Source organism: Xiphias gladius, chromosome 13 (genome assembly GCF_016859285.1).
Source record: "Xiphias gladius isolate SHS-SW01 ecotype Sanya breed wild chromosome 13, ASM1685928v1, whole genome shotgun sequence".
NCBI lineage: Eukaryota > Metazoa > Chordata > Actinopteri > Istiophoriformes > Xiphiidae > Xiphias > Xiphias gladius.
In genome coordinates, this window is record NC_053412.1 from 8,519,184 (window position 1) to 8,540,982 (window position 21,799).

General features: G+C 41.7%; 2 protein-coding genes across 9 annotated transcripts in view; one reads left to right on the top strand and one right to left on the bottom strand.

The window, feature by feature from the left end:
• The first annotated feature begins 2,975 nt into the window (after positions 1 to 2,975).
• LOC120798327 (nuclear receptor subfamily 0 group B member 1-like) lies at positions 2,976 to 4,865 on the top strand. The gene is made up of 2 exons (XM_040142554.1): positions 2,976 to 3,536; positions 4,356 to 4,865. Exons 1-2 carry the CDS (start codon positions 3,005 to 3,007, stop codon positions 4,595 to 4,597), a joined length of 774 nt encoding a protein of 257 aa, XP_039998488.1. The 5' UTR covers positions 2,976 to 3,004; the 3' UTR covers positions 4,598 to 4,865.
• Positions 4,866 to 15,182: 10,317 nt separating this feature from the next.
• LOC120797900 (interleukin-1 receptor accessory protein-like 1) overlaps positions 15,183 to 21,799 on the bottom strand; it is a 288,213-nt gene continuing 281,596 nt past the window's right edge. For all 8 annotated transcript variants that reach the window (XM_040141657.1, XM_040141658.1, XM_040141659.1 and 5 more), the window contains 3 exons: positions 21,075 to 21,245; positions 18,977 to 19,021; positions 15,183 to 16,065 (listed from right to left, as the gene is read on the bottom strand). In XM_040141657.1, coding sequence (XP_039997591.1) covers positions 15,338 to 16,065; positions 18,977 to 19,021; positions 21,075 to 21,245 — 944 coding nt within the window. In that variant the 3' untranslated portion in view covers positions 15,183 to 15,337. The remainder of the gene's footprint in view (positions 16,066 to 18,976; positions 19,022 to 21,074; positions 21,246 to 21,799) is intronic.

A 21,799-nucleotide genomic window follows, 5' to 3' on the forward strand; every position in this document is an offset into this window, starting at 1 on the left:
ATTACAATTTTCTACTTGGACGCAAGGAAAGCAAGCGAACGGAACGGAGATGTTCATGTCTAACTTTGTTGGGGAAGTTGTTCATGTCTGTTACTTTCTAAGTTTCTACAGAAGTTATGTGTCCTTCACATTCAAATTAAGATTTGAATTTTAAGCGGTATAACACAAATCTACATTGCGGGAGAGACCTGTCTGTCAGACCCTTATGCCTCAAAATGCCGGCCTTTGCTTTTATCTCTTTGTGCATTTCAACAGAAGGTCCTCTTCCCATGAAGTGGTTATAAAGACAAAACTGAAACAAAATGAGAGGTTTCCACATTTTCACTTTAGGCTTATCTCAGCACTGGCCCTGATGATGAATGAAACTCTTCACGACCAAAACTGAGAAACACATTGAAAGATCCTAATAGCAAAAACTTTTATGAAAACTGTCCAACTCCTTCAGAATTCTGCATAATACTCATCCCTCTTATGTCTGGGAATCATCGTGCTTTGTCTTGGTTTGAATTGAAACCTATGTTTTCGGCTGTATTTTGTTACTATAGAAACAGACTCTTGTACAAGGAGAAACGTCTGGCCTTGTCAGGTAATTACACTCCCAAGGCAGCTTTCCTTTTATGCTTGGGTCACTCTGACTCTTTAAATCTGTAACTGGGGAATTGGAAACAAACTCAAACTGCTACATTCCTCTGTTGAAAAATCACAATCGAGTGTGTTTAGATTCACAGTCAAAAAAAAACTGTCCTTCACAATGAGACAAAAAGAGAATTCTGCTGCAAGACTTCATACAAAAACTGCAAGACAATCTCACATATATTCTGTAAAAATGAATTTCGTTACCTACAAGGCTGCACAGGGTCAGACTGCATAATGCAACTCTGAACCAGCGGCTGATAATATATAGATTAGACCTGCAAACTAGTGAGCATTAGCCTGTACTGGCCCATTTTACTGCTTCGTTTTGCCCTCACTGAATTTAAATGTAATATATAAATAAGCCTTTAGGGGGGTTTGATTTTCTGATGATTTTTCAAAAGGTTTTCACAAGCCCAAAAGGTCAGGGCCTTCAGAAGGGCGGCAGGGGATCATTAATTCTTCAGCTGAAGTGAAATTGAAACTCAGTAACACAGCCTGATAAAAATGATGTGTAATTTTTTTCACTGCGCCACACAAACGTCACAGAGATACCCCTTCTTCAGTGTTTACTGTCCAACCAAATCTAAGGGCATAGGCAGTTTAATTAAGAAGTTATTCAAGGTGCAAACTAGAATTTGAGCAGCTTTACCATCATCATCATCATCTATTATGTGCTAAAAATCTGCCGCGGACTTTTAAACCACACTTCGAAACGTATAAAAACGTGCTTCAAAGTCTGTTTCGTATGGTTCGCTTTTGTTTTCAAGAGGCATTTTTTGTAGCCAGATAACTGATCCTACACGTAATTTGTCACTCAGGTTTGACTGGTTTAAAAAAAATCCACAAATGAGATTTTAATTAGATAAAATTCGGATTGGCTGAACATCACCACGGCACAAATTATATTTATTCACATCAAGGTTTTAGAATAAGCGGTTCCTTCTCAAGGACAGAGACAGACGGAGACACTGGCTGCTCGCATGCGTTTTTGAATCCGTATCTGGATCTAACAGGCAATGGAGATAACTAGAAACGGGATGAAACAGAATCTCACATTAACGGGAGTCTATCCTGCCCTCTGAGACCAATCTGCAAGACTTTGCTTTGCGTAGACAAACAGGATTTAGCATACTCCCCCCATCTGACATCCTACCACACTCTGAGACCTGAGCAGGGGGGATTTATACCTTCTTTAAATTTATGAAACTCGGAATGTAGAATAAGCTCCTACCTGTGTGCCGGCTTTTACAGGTCTCTTGCAGTCATTACAAACGAGAACACGGTGTTCCTATGCAAAACACATAGATGACTGATGATTCGTGCATAAATACAATGTGGTAAGGGCTGCCAAATCAAGTCCCGATCAGGGCCCCTCAGCGTCTCGGGTCAGCCTGATTTTACTTATTAGCCTACAGTAATCCAATTTGAACGTTGCATCGAGCCAGCTACAGCGAGCCAGCGTTAGAATAGATGTTGTCTTCTCTTTCAAAACTAAGGCTTAACCTTCATTTACCACACATCAAAAATACTCAATTAAAATCACTAAATTGAAAGTTAACCGAAATGAAACGTAATGGATACGACAATGATTGAGTATATTGGAAGTTAACCTACGTAGCGTTTTTCAGTCGCTCTGGGTTGTGGGCTATGGGTTGGCTACACTTTCTCTTTCAATTGCCTTTTTTAATCAACACCCACGTGTAAAACACAGTAACACGCTCCCTCGGGGTTCACATCAGACTCGGCTCAACCGAGTGTACTGGTGCACTCTTTACCATTCCCTAACAAGCGCAGCCCGTAAAACGAGGACAGGCAGGGGGAACTTGAAGAACCAACTTCAATGTTACACAAACAGTAAAATGTATTGTCCTGGAAATGATAATGAACTAACTACTTTAGCAACAGTCCAAAAATAAAAGTAAATAATTTACCACTGGACTGTACAGCTCAGTTAAGAACATAACTTAGGTAAACTTTAGTAATGAAAAAGTAAACACAACCATGACTTCTGCAGTAACCACCATTACATATGTAGAGAATTCACTATAATAAAAGATTAATGCATTGATTTTTATCATATTTTCAAGAGATTATGTAAGTACATTATAACAAAAAAATTTTGCCCATACTTTCACATTCTTTTTCTAAAGTACGACGGCCTTTATCAATCCGGTTTGGAGAACTGATGTTTGAATTACTGCTGCACATTTACTCGCTGCTAATTTGTTACGCTTTTATTGTGAAAATATTGACCGGGCGTGTGTTTATGGGGTATTTAGGGAGTCTCGGTGCCGCAAGTCTGGTCTATAAAAAAGATGATAATCTCGAAAACAAGCTCATAATCAATCGGGCCGATTGGACGAGCGTCATGTCGTGTTGTGGGTGTAAAGCCAGCGAGGACACAGCGCGGAGCAGCATCCTCTACAGCATCCTGAACAGAGGCTCTCCGTGTCCGCGGGGACAACCGGAGACATCCGCGGCGCACCAGCTTTGCTTCTGCGCCTCCAAGAGGAAACTGGTGGCCATTCGGGTTTTCAAAGCGGCCTCCGAGGTGCTCGCGAAAACTTTTAGGTTTGTGAAAAATGTACCGTGTTTCCGGGGTTTGCCGGCGGGGGACCAGATGCGGCTTGTGCGCAAGAGCTGGGCGCCGCTGCTGGTTTTGGGCATGGTGCAGGAATCCGTGGACCTGGACACGCCGGAGACGCCCCAGCCCAGTCTGTTATACAGGATTTTAACGCACAGCAAAGAGCGACAGCTGTGCGCTCCGACCGAGATTCAAGACTCCGGGGTGCCGGTCAGGGACGCGGAGGGGATCCAAATGTTTCTGGTCGGGTGTAGAGGACTGAGGATCAGCGTTAAAGAGTATGTGTTTCTGAAAGGAGCGATACTGTTCACCCCGGGTAAGAAACAGTACTCGGCTGTCAGGGTTTACAGCATAACATGGTTAAAAGTTGCTCACGCTCATAGTTTAGCACAGACTGAGCGTAGTTTTCGCGCGTGTGGCTCCGCTACGGTCTCTAACGTGTTGTTTTACAGTCTGTGGTACATTCACTGCGTACAGGGATTGTCTGTGTCGGGAGAGGGGACTCCTCTGACACAAAGACTGCTCACCTGGACTTTTTATTTATTATATAATGTACCGCATGTGTTCTATGTCAGATTATTCTCATCTGTCAGCGTTTGTGCGGCTCTATATATAATCCACACATTTGCACCCATGTACAGTGTATTATTATACATTATATTACCATCATTGTGCAGTTATAGTCAGCACAGTATAGCTACGGGTCTATCTTAAGCCTCTTTATTTTTTCTTGGTTTTTTTTTTCTTCTCATTTTTATCTTCATACTTTATTTAGTCATTGCACAGTATTAAGTTATTTACCTACTTCACTGTTTTTGTGGTCCATGTGAAGTGGCTGCTGCAACGTTGCCAGTTCCCTCTGGGATTCAAAAAGTACCCTAAATATCTATCTGATTAGGCTATAATATTCATACCAGCTTAACTGCATAGTAGGCTGCGTTCATGGTGACTTCATCATTCACAATTGTATTTATTTATTTATTTTTTCGAAATGGCACACCTTGTCTTTATAGGGCCGTTAGTGTAACACACATCATTTAAATAACCGAATAATCAAATGCTTAATTTCTGGTTCTGTTTGACGATTCATCAAACTTCAGCCTGTATCTCTCCCCCCTGTGTCTCTGTCCCGTAGAGGTGTTGGAGTTGGAGTGTCGGGAGTACGTCCAGGCGCTTCAGGGAGAGGCTGAGCGTGCGCTTTACGAGCACGTGAGGACAGTCCACCGCGGTAACGCCGGCCGGCTCAGCAGACTCCGCGCGATCCTGAACACGCTGCGTGCCATGGACCCGGATGCAGTGGCGGGACTCTTTTTCAGACCCGTGACCGGGACGAGCTGCGTAGATGAACATGTGCTCGCTATGTTTTACGAGCGGTAGACTGAAAATCTAAAATAAAGATAGAAGTCTGGGAATGAACGATAGAAGCGAGATTTGAGTTTCATGTAGGCTAATCATATATTCATACATCTGTCTTTATTTTCCTTTTAAATTTGTAGAGTTTACTATCAGTTTTCATTGCTCAGTGCATCACCTGCACATTATGAATATTGGTGGATGAAAACAGACATGCTCTACATCATGACTCTGTGTTTTGTGACGACATTGAGGACCACTCCAGAAACAATGACCATAATAAAAAGACTGAGTGACACAGTGACAAAGATGAATTTAATCCTCTGTGCTGTTACTTTTCTGGCACATTCCACTCCTTATACTGAAGGCCAGCATTCAGAGATGCCCAGAGCTTCTCAACAGCCCAAACAAATCCCGTACTGATTATGCAGTGATCCAAAACCAAGATAAGACCCCTTGAAACCAGCCTGCTTGTCAGCAGTGTGGGAACAGCGCACTCTCAGTATGAGCAACACTTTGATAACACAAGTTTAACAAACATCTGTCCAAACACTGAAAGGCGTCACAGTCCAGCTCATCTAATTCACGTGGTTTTCCTTTCTCCTTCGGCTGAATACACCCAAGACTCCACTCTCAGAAAATCACAATCTTCCAGGTAAAACCGTTTACACAACCCATAGCTTGTAAACAACCACAGCTACAGAGCACCTGCCTCCACAAAACAAACAGCAGTGGAGCTAATGTAACAATCAGACCAAAGACAAAAACCAACGCAATATCAATCTATAAGCATTAATAGCAAACATTGCCTCGTGCGATCCCATGTGCCTGAAAAGTTACATTCGGAAAACAAAGCGAGAGACTCGCTGCTGCTGAAAGCAAAGTAGAAGTGTGAAGCAGTTCCTACCACTGACGCTCAGTTTGCCCGGCGGAGACGACCACCCGTCAGTTTCTGAAAAGGACAGCAGTTAAAAAAGTGTTAAAAACTGGTGAATGTACAAGAATCTATAATGTAATTGGTGATTGAAAGCATATTTAACTTGCCTGTGACCAGGCACGGAGGTTTTACGAACAAATATAGCTTTATAAAAGGTCAAGTAATTGTTGGATCTAAACCTGTTTATTGGCAAGTGAGTCAGAGGGATTAATGAACAATGCTAATAGAAGAGATATTGTGGTCACTTTAGGGCTATAAAATCCAGATTATTCCCCCTTTTAACGTTTGCATACAGGCATAATTGTCACTACTCGCTTAAAGTTAGATATGTTTTTCACAGCTCTTAAAACACTTTCTTGATATTATTACCTAACGTATTTGAACTCAAGTGCACGCATACAAAGAAGTTCACACTATCACCGGTCCTACACTTAAAAAAAGTTATGCGTGCCAATTTAAACAGCTGCTAGACAGGCTACACTGTAACACACCGGTGGTTTTGGCTCCATCTCTCTCCTCTGAAAGCTTCAGTAAATACATCTCGGCTCAGCGAGGACTGGCTCGGCGCCTCGTTTCATTAATATCATCGGGAACCGGCGCCGAGCTGTTCCTCTTCTTCCTCCTGTTCCCAGGTGTCGGAGGATGCCGTTACCTGGGAAATGCCAGCATGTATTAAACCACAGAAAATGATACTACAGATTAATCCTCCTAAGGCACTGGGACACACTGTGTTCATAATGTGAATTAACATTTCATGCTGACTCTCCCCCCTTGGTGCGCACTTATTTTCCATCTTTGTCTCAATTTGAAGAGGCGTTTTAATACCCAATACTGGATTTGATTATAAAATGATGGCCAGTGCTGATCCACCCGCTTCTTTCTCTGTAGTGATTTTAGTGACTTGCACATTTTTTAAACACAAATTAAACAACTGGTTCATTTTTTGATCGCACGTTATTTGAAAGCTTAACTTATCAAGACTGGACTGAAAGGTTTCCTAATAGTTGATATTTTATTATAACAATTATTCTCATAATTAGTCATATCTGGTGATGAAAGTCTCCCATCGCAATTTGCCAGGGGCCAAAGTGTCGTCTTTATATTGCTGTTAGGTCCAAAACACAAAGAGATTTTAAAATGTTATAAGAGGAAGAGAAATGGAGTAAATCCTAATATTTCAGATGTTGTAAACTGTAAATGTTTGATATTTTCCTTGCTAAATTACTTTTACTAAACGCATTGTTGATTCATCTTCAACTGGTAATTTCAGTTCAGTCCGAGGCCAATGTAGCTTATTAAATACAGTTTAATGACTACAAGATGTTATTAGAAAGATATTTGCATATTCTCCGAGCGTCTAAATAAAATGACATTAAAACTTTACTGCGTATTGAAAAAAATACAGTATTTTAACCACAACGACCACTTGACATTTCTGGGACTTCTCTGAAAGTCTTTCAATCTTTCCCCTCACGGCTACCGACTCTGCATTGTTCCAAGTCAGGTGTCAAAGTCGAAAAAGTTCCCAACCTCGCAACTGCACTGCTTATGACAATGAGGAAACACTGAGCGCAGCTTCTGAGCTTGTTCTCTCCGGGCTTCACTCTCCTTCCGATGCAGCCTTTCAAGGCAGCAACAGACATTTAAGCTTAGCCTTGAGTATTAGCGCCACAATCTTCCAAGCATTTGAATTAAGGTTTTTTTTTTCCTCGCAGCTACTGAGTCAAACACTAGCTAAGCTTGTCTGAGATCACTGCAGTTTCCTTTTGGTGCAGGATCTCATATCACAAACAACACAGCCAGTGTGCTTCAACACAAAACCTCAGAAATACACACTAGTCACGGATCCTATAAATGGATACTTCTCACTAAATGTGCACTCCTCACAAATTAACCCTAACCTATAATAAGTATATGGCAATATAACTGTAGATATGAGTCTAGAGCAGAAACAATGGGTTGATTGATTGGTCAATCGACAGAAAATTAATCAGCAACTTTTTTGATAATCAATTAATAATTGAAGTCATTTCTTAGGAAAAAAAACATCCAGCATTCTCTACTTACAGCTTCTCAAAAGTAAGGAATTGCTGCTTTTCTTATCTTGTGTGATAGTAAACACATTATCTTTGGATGGATGTCGGCTGAACAAGATAAGAAATGTGAAGACATCAGGTTGTGCTTTAGGAAACCAAAAAAAATGTTATTTTCAGTTTTTTCTATCATGTTATGGACCAAACAATTAATCAATCGGTACAGAAAATCAACAGCAGATAAACTGAATTTTTTTGTTTTGTTTGTTTTTTAAATCATGAGCTGCAGCACTACGTGAATCCCTGTCTAGTTAGTTCTGACAATGCGATATCACATCTGATGTCGTTTAAGACAGGAAAACTTTCTCACTAGTACATAATGTACCACATAATGTTTCCATCAGGCATATTTACACCTGTCACATATTAAAAGTTGTTGCGTGATTACTAAACAACCTACGGTGGTGCTAACTAAGCTAAAGTATGCTGCTGCCTGGCAAAAGTACAGCGAGACTGGGGTCAATTCAACAATTAAAAAAAACTCTGCCCCGTCTTTACTAACCTTTTTGCCTTTTTTTTTAAATTATTGCTCCGGATGTTTTGATCCCATTTCAACGGACTTTGTTATTTTGTAGGGTAACTGCGTGCCGTCTGTCCAGGGACCAGGAACGCGGACGGCTCTCTGGCTAACTGGATTATATGTTCATTAAGGGGCGCGGCCCCTATTTAACGAACTAATTGCCTAAATAAATAACAATAAATCTCCGTAAACCGATTTAACTGAATAGCAAGGTTAAAACAGGAAGCTTCTAAACTTACATACACCGCATGTTTTGTCGGTTTTTATCAGATACAGCCTTACTATTTTCACACCTGACATGTCTTCCTTCTTGATTAGGGACAGAAACTAGCTTAATGCTATCGCTGTCGGCTCGTTTGCCCTAGCCCCCCCTCCCCCTCCCCCTCCCCCTCCGTGGACCGTTGGGTCTAAACGCCAAACGTCGTAACCACACTGTATCAAAACAGTTTAGCTTCGTGTCATAAGTTCAAGCAAAACTGAAAAAACAAAACCAAAAACTATTTATAAACATTATATGATTAGAAATATTATACGTTTTTTACTAACAGGTGCTTACCAGCGCAAATATTTGCCACATAAATCCCAAAACAGCCGCAGCGGAACATCCCGAAGTTACCCATAATTCTTTGCAAACACACCTGGCGTGACTCTTTTTCTTTTTTTTTTTTTTCCTTTTTTTAAAATCTTTTTTCTTTTAAACGAAATCAAGCAAATTCCCAATTAACCATATTACGACACTGCGAGTGATACTGATACCGCCACTCACCTGCCAGGGGGAGGTGAACGGGTTTGTAAAAGCCGTCAACCCGCTTTTACCTGTCACACACTGACATACTCTAAGCCGAGCCGGGACTTCTGTCCCAACTGCATAAAAGTCGTTCGCGGCCCCACGTCCCCAAGTACACGCAGACAAGAGGAGTGATTGAATGTAGCTGTGGATCCGAAGAGCTCCGTGGATCCATTAATTTTTAGCTCATTTGGTAATTTGATTCACAGCATGTGGACACAAATTAACAAAAGAAAGCATATCCGTTACATGTTCACCCTGTGCTTGCTGTTATTCAGAGAATCAAAATAAAATAATATTATAAAAATCATTGCCCGTTTGTGAACCATGAAAAGTGCTTTGTTTGTTATAGCAGCATTTTATCCAACGGCTGTGCACAGACCCCCGTCCACCAAAAATTAAAGGTTTCAGATGGCAAGGAGATTTCAAGTGGGGCAATTCAAAGATGTGTGGGACTTTTTTGGTGACCGACCGGTCCACCCGTCACCCCCACTTTCACCTTAACGGCTCAAATCGGGTCCTTACCTCCCAGCGTGCCTTGCAAGGGACTGAGCCGGCCGAGGTGCAGGGAGAAGAGCGTCCAGCAGATGGCAGCGTTTCCCTTTGAATTTCCTGAGGGGGCCCAGTTTTTCCTCTCTGTGTCTTTTACCTGGAGGACAGACACTGGCCGTGGCTCAAAGCCAGTGTTGTCACTTTTTTTTAAAATGCAGATTATCACAAGTTAATATGACTTCACCTGCCGTTTTTGATTTGTTCAATGGAGACATGTGAACGGCTGCAGGTACAGTGGAGTGTGTCCTTCGATAAGCCAGCCGTATCCACAGTCAAATCAACACCCAGTCTCACCACAGAGACATCGATACTGTTGTAAATTAATAAATAATTAAAGGCGGAGCTGCTCTTGCAGGAGGCAACAGTAAATTGAAGGGCTTAGTGAGTGATCGCTGATCCATGACGTGCATCTTCCACACACACACACGACCGCATGCTCAGGCAATTATGCCGTGCTGAACCATGGTGAGCTCAGAATTACTCCAAAACTGGGTTAACAGCTGCCTGCATCCACTTTCCAAATGCTTTCAGCTCACACACACACACACACACACAAACAGACAGACACACACACACAGCCTGAACTGCCACCTATCCATGCGCAGACAACTGGCCCGGTTCTCGGAGTGGAGGACATGTCACACGGGGCACAGAGCACAGGAGCTCCGAGTAACAAGGCCCTGTGGGGCATGGAGAGGCATGGTATACCTGCCAGAGTGAGTAATGCTCTTCACCAATAAGTCTGTACGTGTGTGCGAGTGAGTGTAGGCAGAGGAAGAAACAAAACATCTGTGCAAGCACACTGCGTGTGCACTCGTAGCCTGATCTGCTCTCGCTGCGGCAAATGTCGCCACTTTCCTCCCACGTCGCATGCTTTTGGTCAGGGAGCTCATTATGCCGTGACACTGTAATGAAGTGAAAATGATTTCATTTGGGGGAAAAAGTGCCAAAGCTTTTGAGCTCCCCCTTTTTACACACACACACACACACACACACACACACACACACACACACACACACACACACACACTCACACAGCATATGGCAACATGTCGGCTCAGATGAAAACATCTGGCGGCTTTCGGTGTTCACAGGCGATTTGAATGTAGCTTCACGTTAAAGCCGTGGTGGCAGACAAACAAGATGGCCCCAGGCAACCTCGTGCTTCAAGTCGTATGAAGACGCGGCGCAGCAGGATGTGATTTCTCCACTCTGTACAAGGAAACAGCAGTCTGACTCTTTCACCTGTGAGGAAAGATTTAGGTTTGTCGATATTGCTGCTGCAAACTGGAAAGGTTCGCTCAACTGGTCTGTGAGAGAAAACGATAACGTTCAATCCTCATCGTGTATAAGCCTTGAGATGGACAGATTTAGGTCAGAGTGTGGAACATTGTCTTTGGCTTCATCACATCGTTTTAGAAACAAGATAATTAAGAATATACCATCGACAAACGGTATGATTATGCAGTTTTTTATATTGGGTACGGATTTTGTGTGGTTGTGGTCAAGGTAGAAGTCTGGATGGGGCAACTTACTAGCTTTTTCTGGACCTTTCAACCATACCACACAGTCTTCAGCAAATGGGGTTCGCCCTGTTGTCGTGGAGACGCTGACATGCCAGCCGAGCAGCTGAGTAGATCCCTCTCCGTGATAAACGATCAAACTCCTCCTGCCAACAAAGATCAAGCGATATGGTCGAAAGCTCAGTGCAAAGCTAGAGAGCGGAGTTCGATTTGGGGTCGTTTTGTCTGACATCGAGAAATCAGCTGCATTCGCCCCACTTGCGTCGTACATTTCTTTCTAACAGGTTTTCCAGCAACAACTACAAAGATTATATTGTAGAACGGAGTCATGGTGGTAAAATTTGACCGAGATTTGATTATTTCTCTGAATAGTCAAAATAAGTACTGCTGATAATGTTGGTGTTTTCTACTTTGGCAAATACTAGCAGTTCATACCAAAACAAAAAAAGTTACTGACTTCTTTCAAGATGAGCATATTGAGAGTCATTAACACCGTCTGGCAGTATTTCACGATTCCTCCCCGCATACCTTTGGTTGTTCTTTTCTCTCCAATGCCGTTGCTTTGATCGCAGCAAAATGCAGTAAATGCCTGCACTATGGGCAGAGTGCTCTGAGGAAGAGGAGGAAAAAGAAAAGAAGTGTTTATCTGCCCGGAAGCAAGCTTGAAGAAAAGGGGTCCTATTTTCTTAGAGACATTAAATGCGACAGTTTTACTGAGCAAACTTGCCTGTAGTTTTCAGTCGACTAATTCCCAGTTAAAAAGCCTTATACATGAAGCAGACACCTGCAGGCAAGTCGCTGCATTTTCAATTGTATTCCAGAAACAGCTTGACAGTTTAAAATGTTTACGCTGCTGCATATATCAGGCATTGTTCTCAGTTAAAACCAATACTGTTAAAGTTTAAATTTAAACTCTTAAATATATTCAAATATACTAAACAACAAATCAATTTCCTGCTCTGGGAGTTGATCTGTGCCAGCCGTTTGTGTGACCGCGGCCAACAGTGCACTAAGGTTAAACAACAATCGGGACATGGAGGGTTTCAAAGTGTTTCTCAGTGCATTGACTCCCCTGATTTAGTCTTATTCTAAAATGAGGCCGGGCGTGGAATAAGGAGACGTATTGATTGTTGTTTCAAGGTTTTACGGGAGAGGGTTAGAGTTATGGTGGCTGGGGCTTGCATCGGCTCCCCGCCAGGAAATGGGATCCGGGCATCGTCAGCAATATATGCCGTCGCTCCATAAACAAAGCGAGCCAGGTGGCATTTTCAGCAAACAAATACAGCTCTCTCACTCTCCAACCCCCCCCACACACACACAGGGACTGAGAAATGACATTACCGTAAATGTTGTTTTATTAATAATAACAGTATCTCTTTTAATGAACATTGCAGATACATAATAGAAAATAAATCAGAAACAGGAGAGACGTCGTCCCAAGAGTCGTGAAAGTGCCTGGAATAATTCTGTGCTATATATTGTCATTGTTATTCTTCACCAACATCATCATCATCATCATCATCATCCTCATCCTTATCATCAAAGCCATGAAATGTTCAATTCCTCATGAAACTAAAATGTGTATCGCCCCACTTAGAAAATGCAAACGTTTGTATTCACACAGCTTCACAAAGCAGGAGCGCTGATGCCAAACTCCTGTCAAAATCTCATCGATTCTACGTGTTAACCTCCAGTCAGGATGAGTGTTTCTTCTACTTTGAGAGGCCTTGTGAATAATGACCACTGGTTTCATGAATATGACTCGATTGTCTTCATCTTAATCACGTTATTGTCTTGATTATATTTACACAATTGCCACGTCAAAGAACGCAACGCACTCCTGTGTTCGGAAATGATGCTCTTGAACATATTCCGCATCTTACATTTCATAGGGGGGAAAGGTCTGATTGAGGTGGATAAATGCAGGCCTGGCTATAATCTATAGGTTCACTGAAAGATCTTGAAATGAAGAGGACTGTCAGCAAACACTTTGAAACTTTAAAAAATGTTAAAAAAAAAAACAAAAAAACAGGCCTGTTCTGAAATAATCTGTAAAAGTAAAATCAGAAAGCAATACGTGAAGATTCCAATAACCTAAGGTGGGAAAAAACCCCCCACAATTTTTCTTTGTTGTTTACGAGTTCTACCTTTTGCGTATTTTCTGGCACTGAATGAAACATCTACGTTATGAGATGTGTTAGGTATTTTAGTATGAGGTTAGTTGCTGGAAAAACAAATGAAACGGCACGACTACAGGAGAAGTAAGCACACGGGCCAGTCTGAGTGGATAAATGAGAATAGCTCTTGTCTCGTATGGTTTGATGAAATCGTACCGATCGCATGGAAGCTTCGCTCAGAGGGGGGAAAAAAAGTTTTGAGAGTGAGAATGGTTCACTGTAGCTTGCTTTGGTCTAACTTGCTCTTAGTAGCATTTCTATTGTATAGTTACATATACTCCAGGATTCAATTTGCATTTTTAAATACATTCTCTTCTCTCCTAAGCGTTAATTACATCTTATTTGGAAGGGTTTCATTTTAAAAGGCTAATGGTTTTTCCAGAGAATCCACCCCATGATGATTATTGGTGGATAGGTCAAAAACATAATGTTTTACATCCTCTAAAATGTTACTTTGTATATTGATAACTAAACATTAATCATATCAAGTCAGCAACTGTTGTTAGGCATTTGAGACTTATTTTGGAATGAAACTCTTCATTGTTTTTATATTCCTCACGTTCCCGTCACCACAGCAGTGCCAAGCAACCAGGGCCCACTCAAAAGTGATCAGAACCAAGATGCGAAAGCCCTATTTTATTTATCTGAGAGAGCACCTCAACAGACAAATCGTTTCCGTTGACAAAGGGGATGGCAAACAAATAACAGAGCTGTCATTTAAGAGGAAATGAATAACAGAGATAACGGTTTAGCCCTGGACAGCCTTGTTTGGTCCTACGGAGGAAAGCAGTCGCAGTAAATGTTTCAGGTGACGCCGGATGTCGTGTCTTTCCTCTCCTCCACCTCTACTGACATCATCGATAGTGTAGCTCCATCCTTGTTAAATCAACCGTGAACCTCTGCAATGACTGTAAAATCAATGGACATAAAAAGCCTCCTGAGCTGCCATCCATTGTGTGTTGGAAATGTCAAAACTCCTCTTTCTAATGATGAAAACACAAACAAACTTTTTTTTCCTCTTGCAATATAAGGGTAACACATTTAGTGAACGCCCCAGCGATTTTCTATGCGGTTCATATTACAAAACACCGTTCTTTTTATTATGTCTCCTCGATTCCTGCTATCTGTATCTCTATAGGTATAACTCCTCTAAGCAAATATCCCTCAGTTACAAAAATAGACTTTTCTTTTTTCATAAAATAATACACATAATTAACTTTCGGTGATATAGTCATCTGTTAAGGTAAATAGCAAGGTCGTTTTTTTTTAAAAGTAAATGTTATCTTGAGAGAAACAGAGAGATGTGAAGCCTAGCACCATTTTCTTCATATCCCCATTCGCAGATACTACTTTTCCAAAGCCGTTCGAATACAATCGATTCCGGGTAACCCATCTTTTCCCCGCTCCCCCGTGGGCTCCATGTTTTGCATATTCTGTTTGAGTCCAGATTCTCAACCTTTACAGCAGCCGGCCGAGCTGAAACCCCCAGAAATCCAAATCAGATCGTTCTCATCTCACGAAGGCTGCGTCTCGAACCCCCTCACCCAAAAAAAAAAAAAAAAAAAAAAGTAAAAGCTTCATAAACTACACCAGCCAAGAAATTAAGATAAAGGTAACAACGGTTTAACTAATACATCTCACAGGCCATTGCTTCACTTTTGTACAAAACTGAAACAAAAGAAATTAAAAAAAAAAAAAAAAGAGTCCCAACTGATGGTAAAACATAAAGAAGAAACAAGTCCCAAACACTGATGCTACAAAGAATTAGAAAAACGTATGTACAGGACCCTGTATTCCTTGACTCTCTGGGTAAATTATCATAGGTGTTGGCTTGTGTTACGTGAGTGTTTATACAGGCATACAAAAAAAGTTCTCCTTGCTTCTTTTTTTGTTGTTCAGTTTCAATAAAAGCTCTCATTAGACCAAAACAAAAAAAAATATCTACCACCATTTCCATCACCAATGTCCAGTGTCCAGTGTGTCTGACACCTCGTCCTCCCTCCCTCCCTCCCTCCCCCTGTTGTTTCCTGGTGCAAATTCAACAGCAACAAGTAGCTTAGTGCCATTCGGGTTCATCTGGCTCCGGTGCCTTCAGAGTCCAAGTGCCAGTGGTGAGTCCTTCTCGTGACGGACATCATATGGATCCACAGTCCACGCCGCCCGACACCGTCTCTGTCACCAGATGACGCTGGATATACTGGTCTCTCTGGGCAGCAGAGGCAACATGGCGTTGTTGCCGTGGGCCTCCTCTAGACTCTGCTGGCGTGGCGACTTGGACTGTGGCCGCTGTCCGTTGATGAGTGTCATGGGGATGTTGCAATAGGTGTGCTGGTTGCCTAGCGAGGAGAGCGGTGGGAGCGTGCCGCCGGGCGGCAGGTCGTAGTCGTAGCTACGGTAATAGTGTTTCTGCCTCATCTGAGTGTGGCAAGAGTTGTGGAAGGTCGAGCGCAAGTCCGGGTGTGCCGTCGCCATGGCGGTGGACGTGGCTGCCGCCATGGAGATGGCCGAGACGGTCTGGAGCTCGCTGAAAGGGCCCTGCTCGCTGACATCCAGCACCTGCTCGTGGGAGATGCTCAGGGGCTCCATGCGCTTGAAGGGCATCTCGTAGAGTAGCTGCTTCCAGAACTTGGAGTTGAGCTTGTTGCTGGACGGCCCACGCCACTTGATGACCGTCAGCATCTTGATGGTGTGTTTGAGGGCCTCCACTTCCTGGTAGTTCATGATGCCGCGCAGCTCGGCGCACTCGATCAAAATAACCTTGATCTCGCCGGTCACCAACATGTTGCGCAGCCGGGTCTCCAGCTCAAAAATGCTCCACCCCCTCCGCACGACATAGCTGGGCGTCATGACGATGATAAGTCGCTTGCTCTGGTCCACACAGCGTGCTACGTCCTCGATGTAGGCTGGACACACGGACACAGACACAGACATAGATAACTTTGTATAAATATCGGCCCAAGTGCAAAGCATATTGTCTGTTTGTATGACTTCTTTCTACTTGCTTGTATACCGTATTTTTTGAATCTAGACGACTTTAATTGTACACGAGGCTACACGGAGCTAATGGGTGATGAAAATATGATGAAACATATCACACAGGCTATCTGAAAATATCTCTCTTGGCCTCATAGCGACTGTTTACCAAACCACTCCCTTTCATCAAAGTTTCAAACAACCAAATCCAATTAACTTCAGAGGAAAACAGTGTGATTTTTGAAAAAAGACTGACGTTAAAATTAAACAACCGATGAATTCTAAACTCTACAGTAACACTAATTAACGCAGAGATATGGCATGAGGACACTGATACATTTAATGAAAATAAAATGAAGATAAATGTGATAGAATGTGATTACATATTCTAACTTAAATAACGTCTACAGCCTCTGCAGCATTTGACGACGAGATGTACTTTTACAGTATTATAGACAAAAACAAGGCGGAAGGGGATCTCTTGGTTTTTCCTAGAAGATGACCGTAAACATAAAACACTCAGAGCCAAGCAAGATGCCCCTGTCATCCCACATTTGCATCTATCACCTGAAGTTAAAACAAGTGTGAGTTTACAGTAAACACGGTATAGTGTTCACGTCCCTAATGAGTAGCCCAGCTGCTTGGGTAATAATGAATGTGATTAAGTCTTTCCCCAGGCCTGTCCTGGGTGTCAGGAAGAGGAGGGAAGTGTGTGTGAGTGTGTGCGTGCGTGTGTGTGTGTGTGTGTTTGTGTCTGTGCAGCTAATGCCTGCTTTTAGCCTTTCTTGGCGGAGACAAAGAGAGTTGCTCCTCGACAGTAGGTAGACGGGATTAACTGGACTTCCCCATCAAAGCTTATGACCCTCTTGTGTTTGTGCGTGAACACAGACTGTGCTTCAAGAGAATGTCGGTGTGTGTGAGTGAATAATATCTTGGTGTTTCTGCTGGTCTTTAAGCAAACAAATGACGGCAAAATCACCCCTCTGTCCTCTCCATATCTCTGAGAAATAACTCCTCCTTTCATGTCATGCTCAGCCAGAGGCTTTGTGATGAGAGAGACCTGATTAGAGTAAACTTGGATTTGAACTCGGCCTTTTACTTCAACGTGACAAGTCAATCCCTTTGCTGTCGGTAATCGGTCGTCATGCGGTAATTTGCCACATTGTGTCCCCGGAGCTTAGACTCCCCGGTAGGGTTCGAACCTTTACGTTTTACACTAAAGTTATCAGGCAAAAGCAAGTTTTTCCATTTATCTTATGATGAATAAAACTAACAAGAATTGATAAGTGGATACTATATAATTAGCTAATGAGTCGTCATCGCGTTTTATGATTTGAATTGATTAAATTGAGAGTAAATCTGCCCTCTCTGGGTGCTGTCTGGTAACACTTTATAGTTTTATAGATTCAATTCCTCCTTTCAGAGACCTCACAAGCTTTACAATCAAAGCCTTGCAAGTGTAATAATGATTCCCGTCTACATAAAAACAAAATCAATGCTAAATTACATGGGGCAGAAAATCACTGTTGCTCTGCTCTCTACAATTTTGTCTCAAATTTTTAAATGGAAAAGCCCATTAAGAAATGTTGAGCCACCAAAAATTTTAACTTCCTAGTAGAAAAAATGTAATGGAGGTAGGAAATTCTAAGAAGGATGGTGGTAGCAAGGAAGTGCATCAAAGTTTTGTGAGCACAGCAGAAATAACTACAGATATAACACAGCGTTACGTTGGTACTCGGCATTGTGATGTATTAAATCTAACACAATAGTTGAGGTGTAAAATAAACAAAACATAAGCATATAAACATTTGAAATGCTCCCTATGCTTAGCAGCTAGAGTGGCATTTCATGCCAGTCAACGAAAAGTCTTGTGGCCGTCTTTCCTCCATGTTTTATCTCTATTTAGTTGATAAATAACCCAATGGCTTGCAATGAGGCTGCAATTTACCGCCTAGGAAATCCCGACTTCCAGCTTTCACGCTGTTGCTGGCGCCATCAGTGACCACAGTTTGTTCCCATTAAGCAACAGCCACACTTCAGGGCAGATCAGAGGCTGTGACATTTCAGTTACGACTGTACTGATCTACAATATCACAGACTAAAAGATCATCATAAAAATTCACATCGTTTCCCAACTCAAATCCCACCTCACGGCTCTCTTGTTCCGATTGTGTCTTGATATGAGTTTGATGGGTCGTATTTATACATGATATCACTTGGTACACACAGTAAGACTGAAATTCAGTTTCTGTTTCAAATGGCTCCCACATTTAATCTGTCTTTACTGTAATTGAATACACAAGAGAAAATTATGCTTGGTCTAAAGTCGTCAAAGTAAAGATGCCCGTTTGGTGGGACCACGTGTAGCTATAAATCACATCAAAACTTTCTTAATATATTTCTGGACTGACAGTTGTTTTTATCATTATAATGCAGTTAACCCCACTCATCTAGTTTCTAAAAAACTCGAGACTATTCTTTAATACAGGTAAATGCATGTAAAAAAAATAATGTAATGAATGCAAAACTTTTTAATAAGTTATGTTTTATAAAAACTTTATAAGTTGTAGCTAATGGTTTTATTAATGTTAATAAATAATTTATTAATGCATCATAGATCAGTAAAAGCAATTCAGTAATAAAATAAATGGCTCATTACTGATCTATGATACATAAATTCAGAAGTTATTAACCGCTAATTATACCATTAGTAACAACCTATAAACTCTTAAGACTTATTAGAAAGTGTTTCCAAAATTACTGAATCATATTATTGACTTGTTCAGAAAGTCTGTGTCAGTCTGCGTTGACACGAGCGTTAAAAATCTGGGGAAAAAGTACCTCTAAGTAGTCTTGTGTCATCCTGGAAATGATCATTGGTGAAACCTAAACATAGGATATTTACATTCAAAGTATGATTAAAAAGATTTACAGAAAAGCATTAAAAAACAATTCTGTCAATGTGGGGACATGGCTCTGGCATAAACTGTGTTTCTCCACCGGTGTTCCACTGGCGATTGTAAAACGGTAATCGCGCCGACCAGTTTATTCCAGTTTAATATGGGATATGTAGCATAAAAAAGACAAGGAAAGGCTTTTATTTTGGTGGAAGGACTTCAGCCGAGTCGTACTGTTGCTGTTAAAAAATACTGAAGTTACACTAGACGTATGAGAAATCTGTCATTGTGGTGAGATACTTAACATGTTGAAAATAATCCAGCATATTGTGCTAAAACACGTTACTTATCAGCAGCTCAGGAGAAGGATTGTTGACACATGCTGAAACCCCAAATGGCCAAACTGTGTTTATCTATAGCTGTGGATTATGCTTTATCATATCGACTGTTGAGATGCTAATACATTCCCAATGGGAACTAAATGTTTATACGCAGACACAATAAGACAGCGAGCTGTGCCACCGGGCTGGAATAGTGGCAGGCACACTTCAGATTCCTCAATCCTTGCATTTTTATGCCATTTTTCCCATATTACGACAGTCCCCCCTGCATCGAGCACAGAATCACGGCAAGTGATTCGGTTTATTGCCTTGGCACAATGCCACTGAAGAGGAACATAATTAGTAATGGCGGTATGTACGGGAAGACAGGCAGATGAAAGTATTCAAATGGAGGCTAATAACATAATGATATTATCAAACTCATCTGTTTGATGAGTTAATCAAAGATAAGCACGGGGCATGGTGAGAGGCTCCATTAGAAATATACTGTAGCAAAACATGCATTAATATCCATGCATAAAGAGCTTTTTGATTGTAGAGCTGACATCGTTACACAGCAGCATGCAGAGGTACAGTTTGTATGGAGCTGGAACAGGAACATGGACTATAATAATAGGGTTGGCTCTTTCTGCTAATAATGCTGCGTATGCATTATAGGCTATTATGCCTCCCACAGGCTTTACACGGTGGAGATAACGCACTTCAGATACTTGCGCAAATAAAGAACCAACTAGTAAGTCTGGACCTTTTTCCAGACCTGTCCTGAGTCTTTGTTAAGTCGCAATGTATCATTTTTTTTTTTTTATAATTCACTTTCACATAGAAAAACCAGAACACGTCATATTGCAGGAAGGGACTGCTGGGACTGACCTCAGCAGTTGTTACAGATTACTTGCTGAACATTATGTAAATCTGAGAGCAAGTTAAACTGAGTCGGCAAACGTGTGGTGGGAGAAGTATTCAGAAAGTCCTGCAATAAAAACCTCTCTTTAGTAAAAGTACAGCGGGTAAACTATTATCTGCATAATTTACTGAAATGGCAAAATTAAAACCACTCATCCAAGAGTTATGTTAGGTATATTATATTATTGGCTTTTTATTACTGATGTATTAAGTGCAGGAAGAATTTTAATGTTGCACGTAGTGGGGGTGGAGCACATTTCAGTTACTTTATTTACTTCTGGGTAGTTTACTCCAAATCTTTCCACGTACCCCCGGGCAAATGCGGAAGTACCAACAAGGGCAAAAAAGTATCTGCGCACCGCTAACATGTTCCTTGGCTTTATCCTAGGAGGATTTTGGGTTGTCAATACACTGTCAAGTCCATGCAGAATTAAAGAACACCTAGGCACAAGATAGCAGTGTGCAGGTACTTGTTTCGCTGCGTTTGCGCAACTACTGAAATGACAGAAATCACACGAAATGTTGACATTCTGGTTTTGGTTTTCCTATTCTTTTCCTCTTTTCTCCTCAAAATTTTGCACCGAAAAACACCTAAATGTCCCTTTAGCTCAGCTGGTGGTTAGAAAAAGCGGATCAAATTAAAACAATGATGGTCTTACAGGCCTAGTTATGCCACAACACAAATGCATAACAGAAAACACCAAACAAGGCATATCACCACTGCACTGACAACACGAGCAACACCGAGTGACAAAACATTCGACACAACTTGACATCGCCGTGAGAGAGAGAGCTTACTTCCTGTGGGGATCAAGTCCCTGTCTGGAATGAAGAGTTTATACCCATAATGCTTCTCCAGCACGTCGGGGAGGATCTCCAGGGCAAAGCGCTCCTCCTCTCGGGTCTCCTGGCTCCACTGGTCTGGGTCCACTTTGGTGTAGGACAGGTAAGCATCGTAGTCCTTGTTATCTGCAGGTACAGGTACAGGTACAGGTACACACACAAACACACGCACATGCATACGCACGCACACGCACACACACACACACACACACACAGATGGTTGAAATGTCACAGCTCCTGTTATCCACTATCCACCAGACAATCCAGCAACGTTTTTCGACTGAAGTCTTTATCGTCCTCAGATCCTTCAAACAGACCCTTTCATTTAGTTTTATAATCCCTGCTATCAAGCAGGTGAATAGAGAGAAAATGAAGCCTTGGTTTCAGCAAACTGAATAAAAGCAAGTCTGTTCCCTTGAATACTTGCATCACTTCATGTATTAAAAAGCTCCCAAAACCACTTTGCTTTAAATAAACGCTTGTATGTTTAATGATTTGAACATAATGTTTCCTGCTTTGGTCAGCAAAGTTATGCTATATCCCAGGTGCTCATAATCCATTTTCATACGGGTTGTGCGGAGAGCTATTCATTCAGTGGGAGACTTCATTGAAACAGGACGCCTCCATTACACCGACCTCTGGGCACCTCTGCCCATCTGAGTGCTTTTCATTAGTGCTCC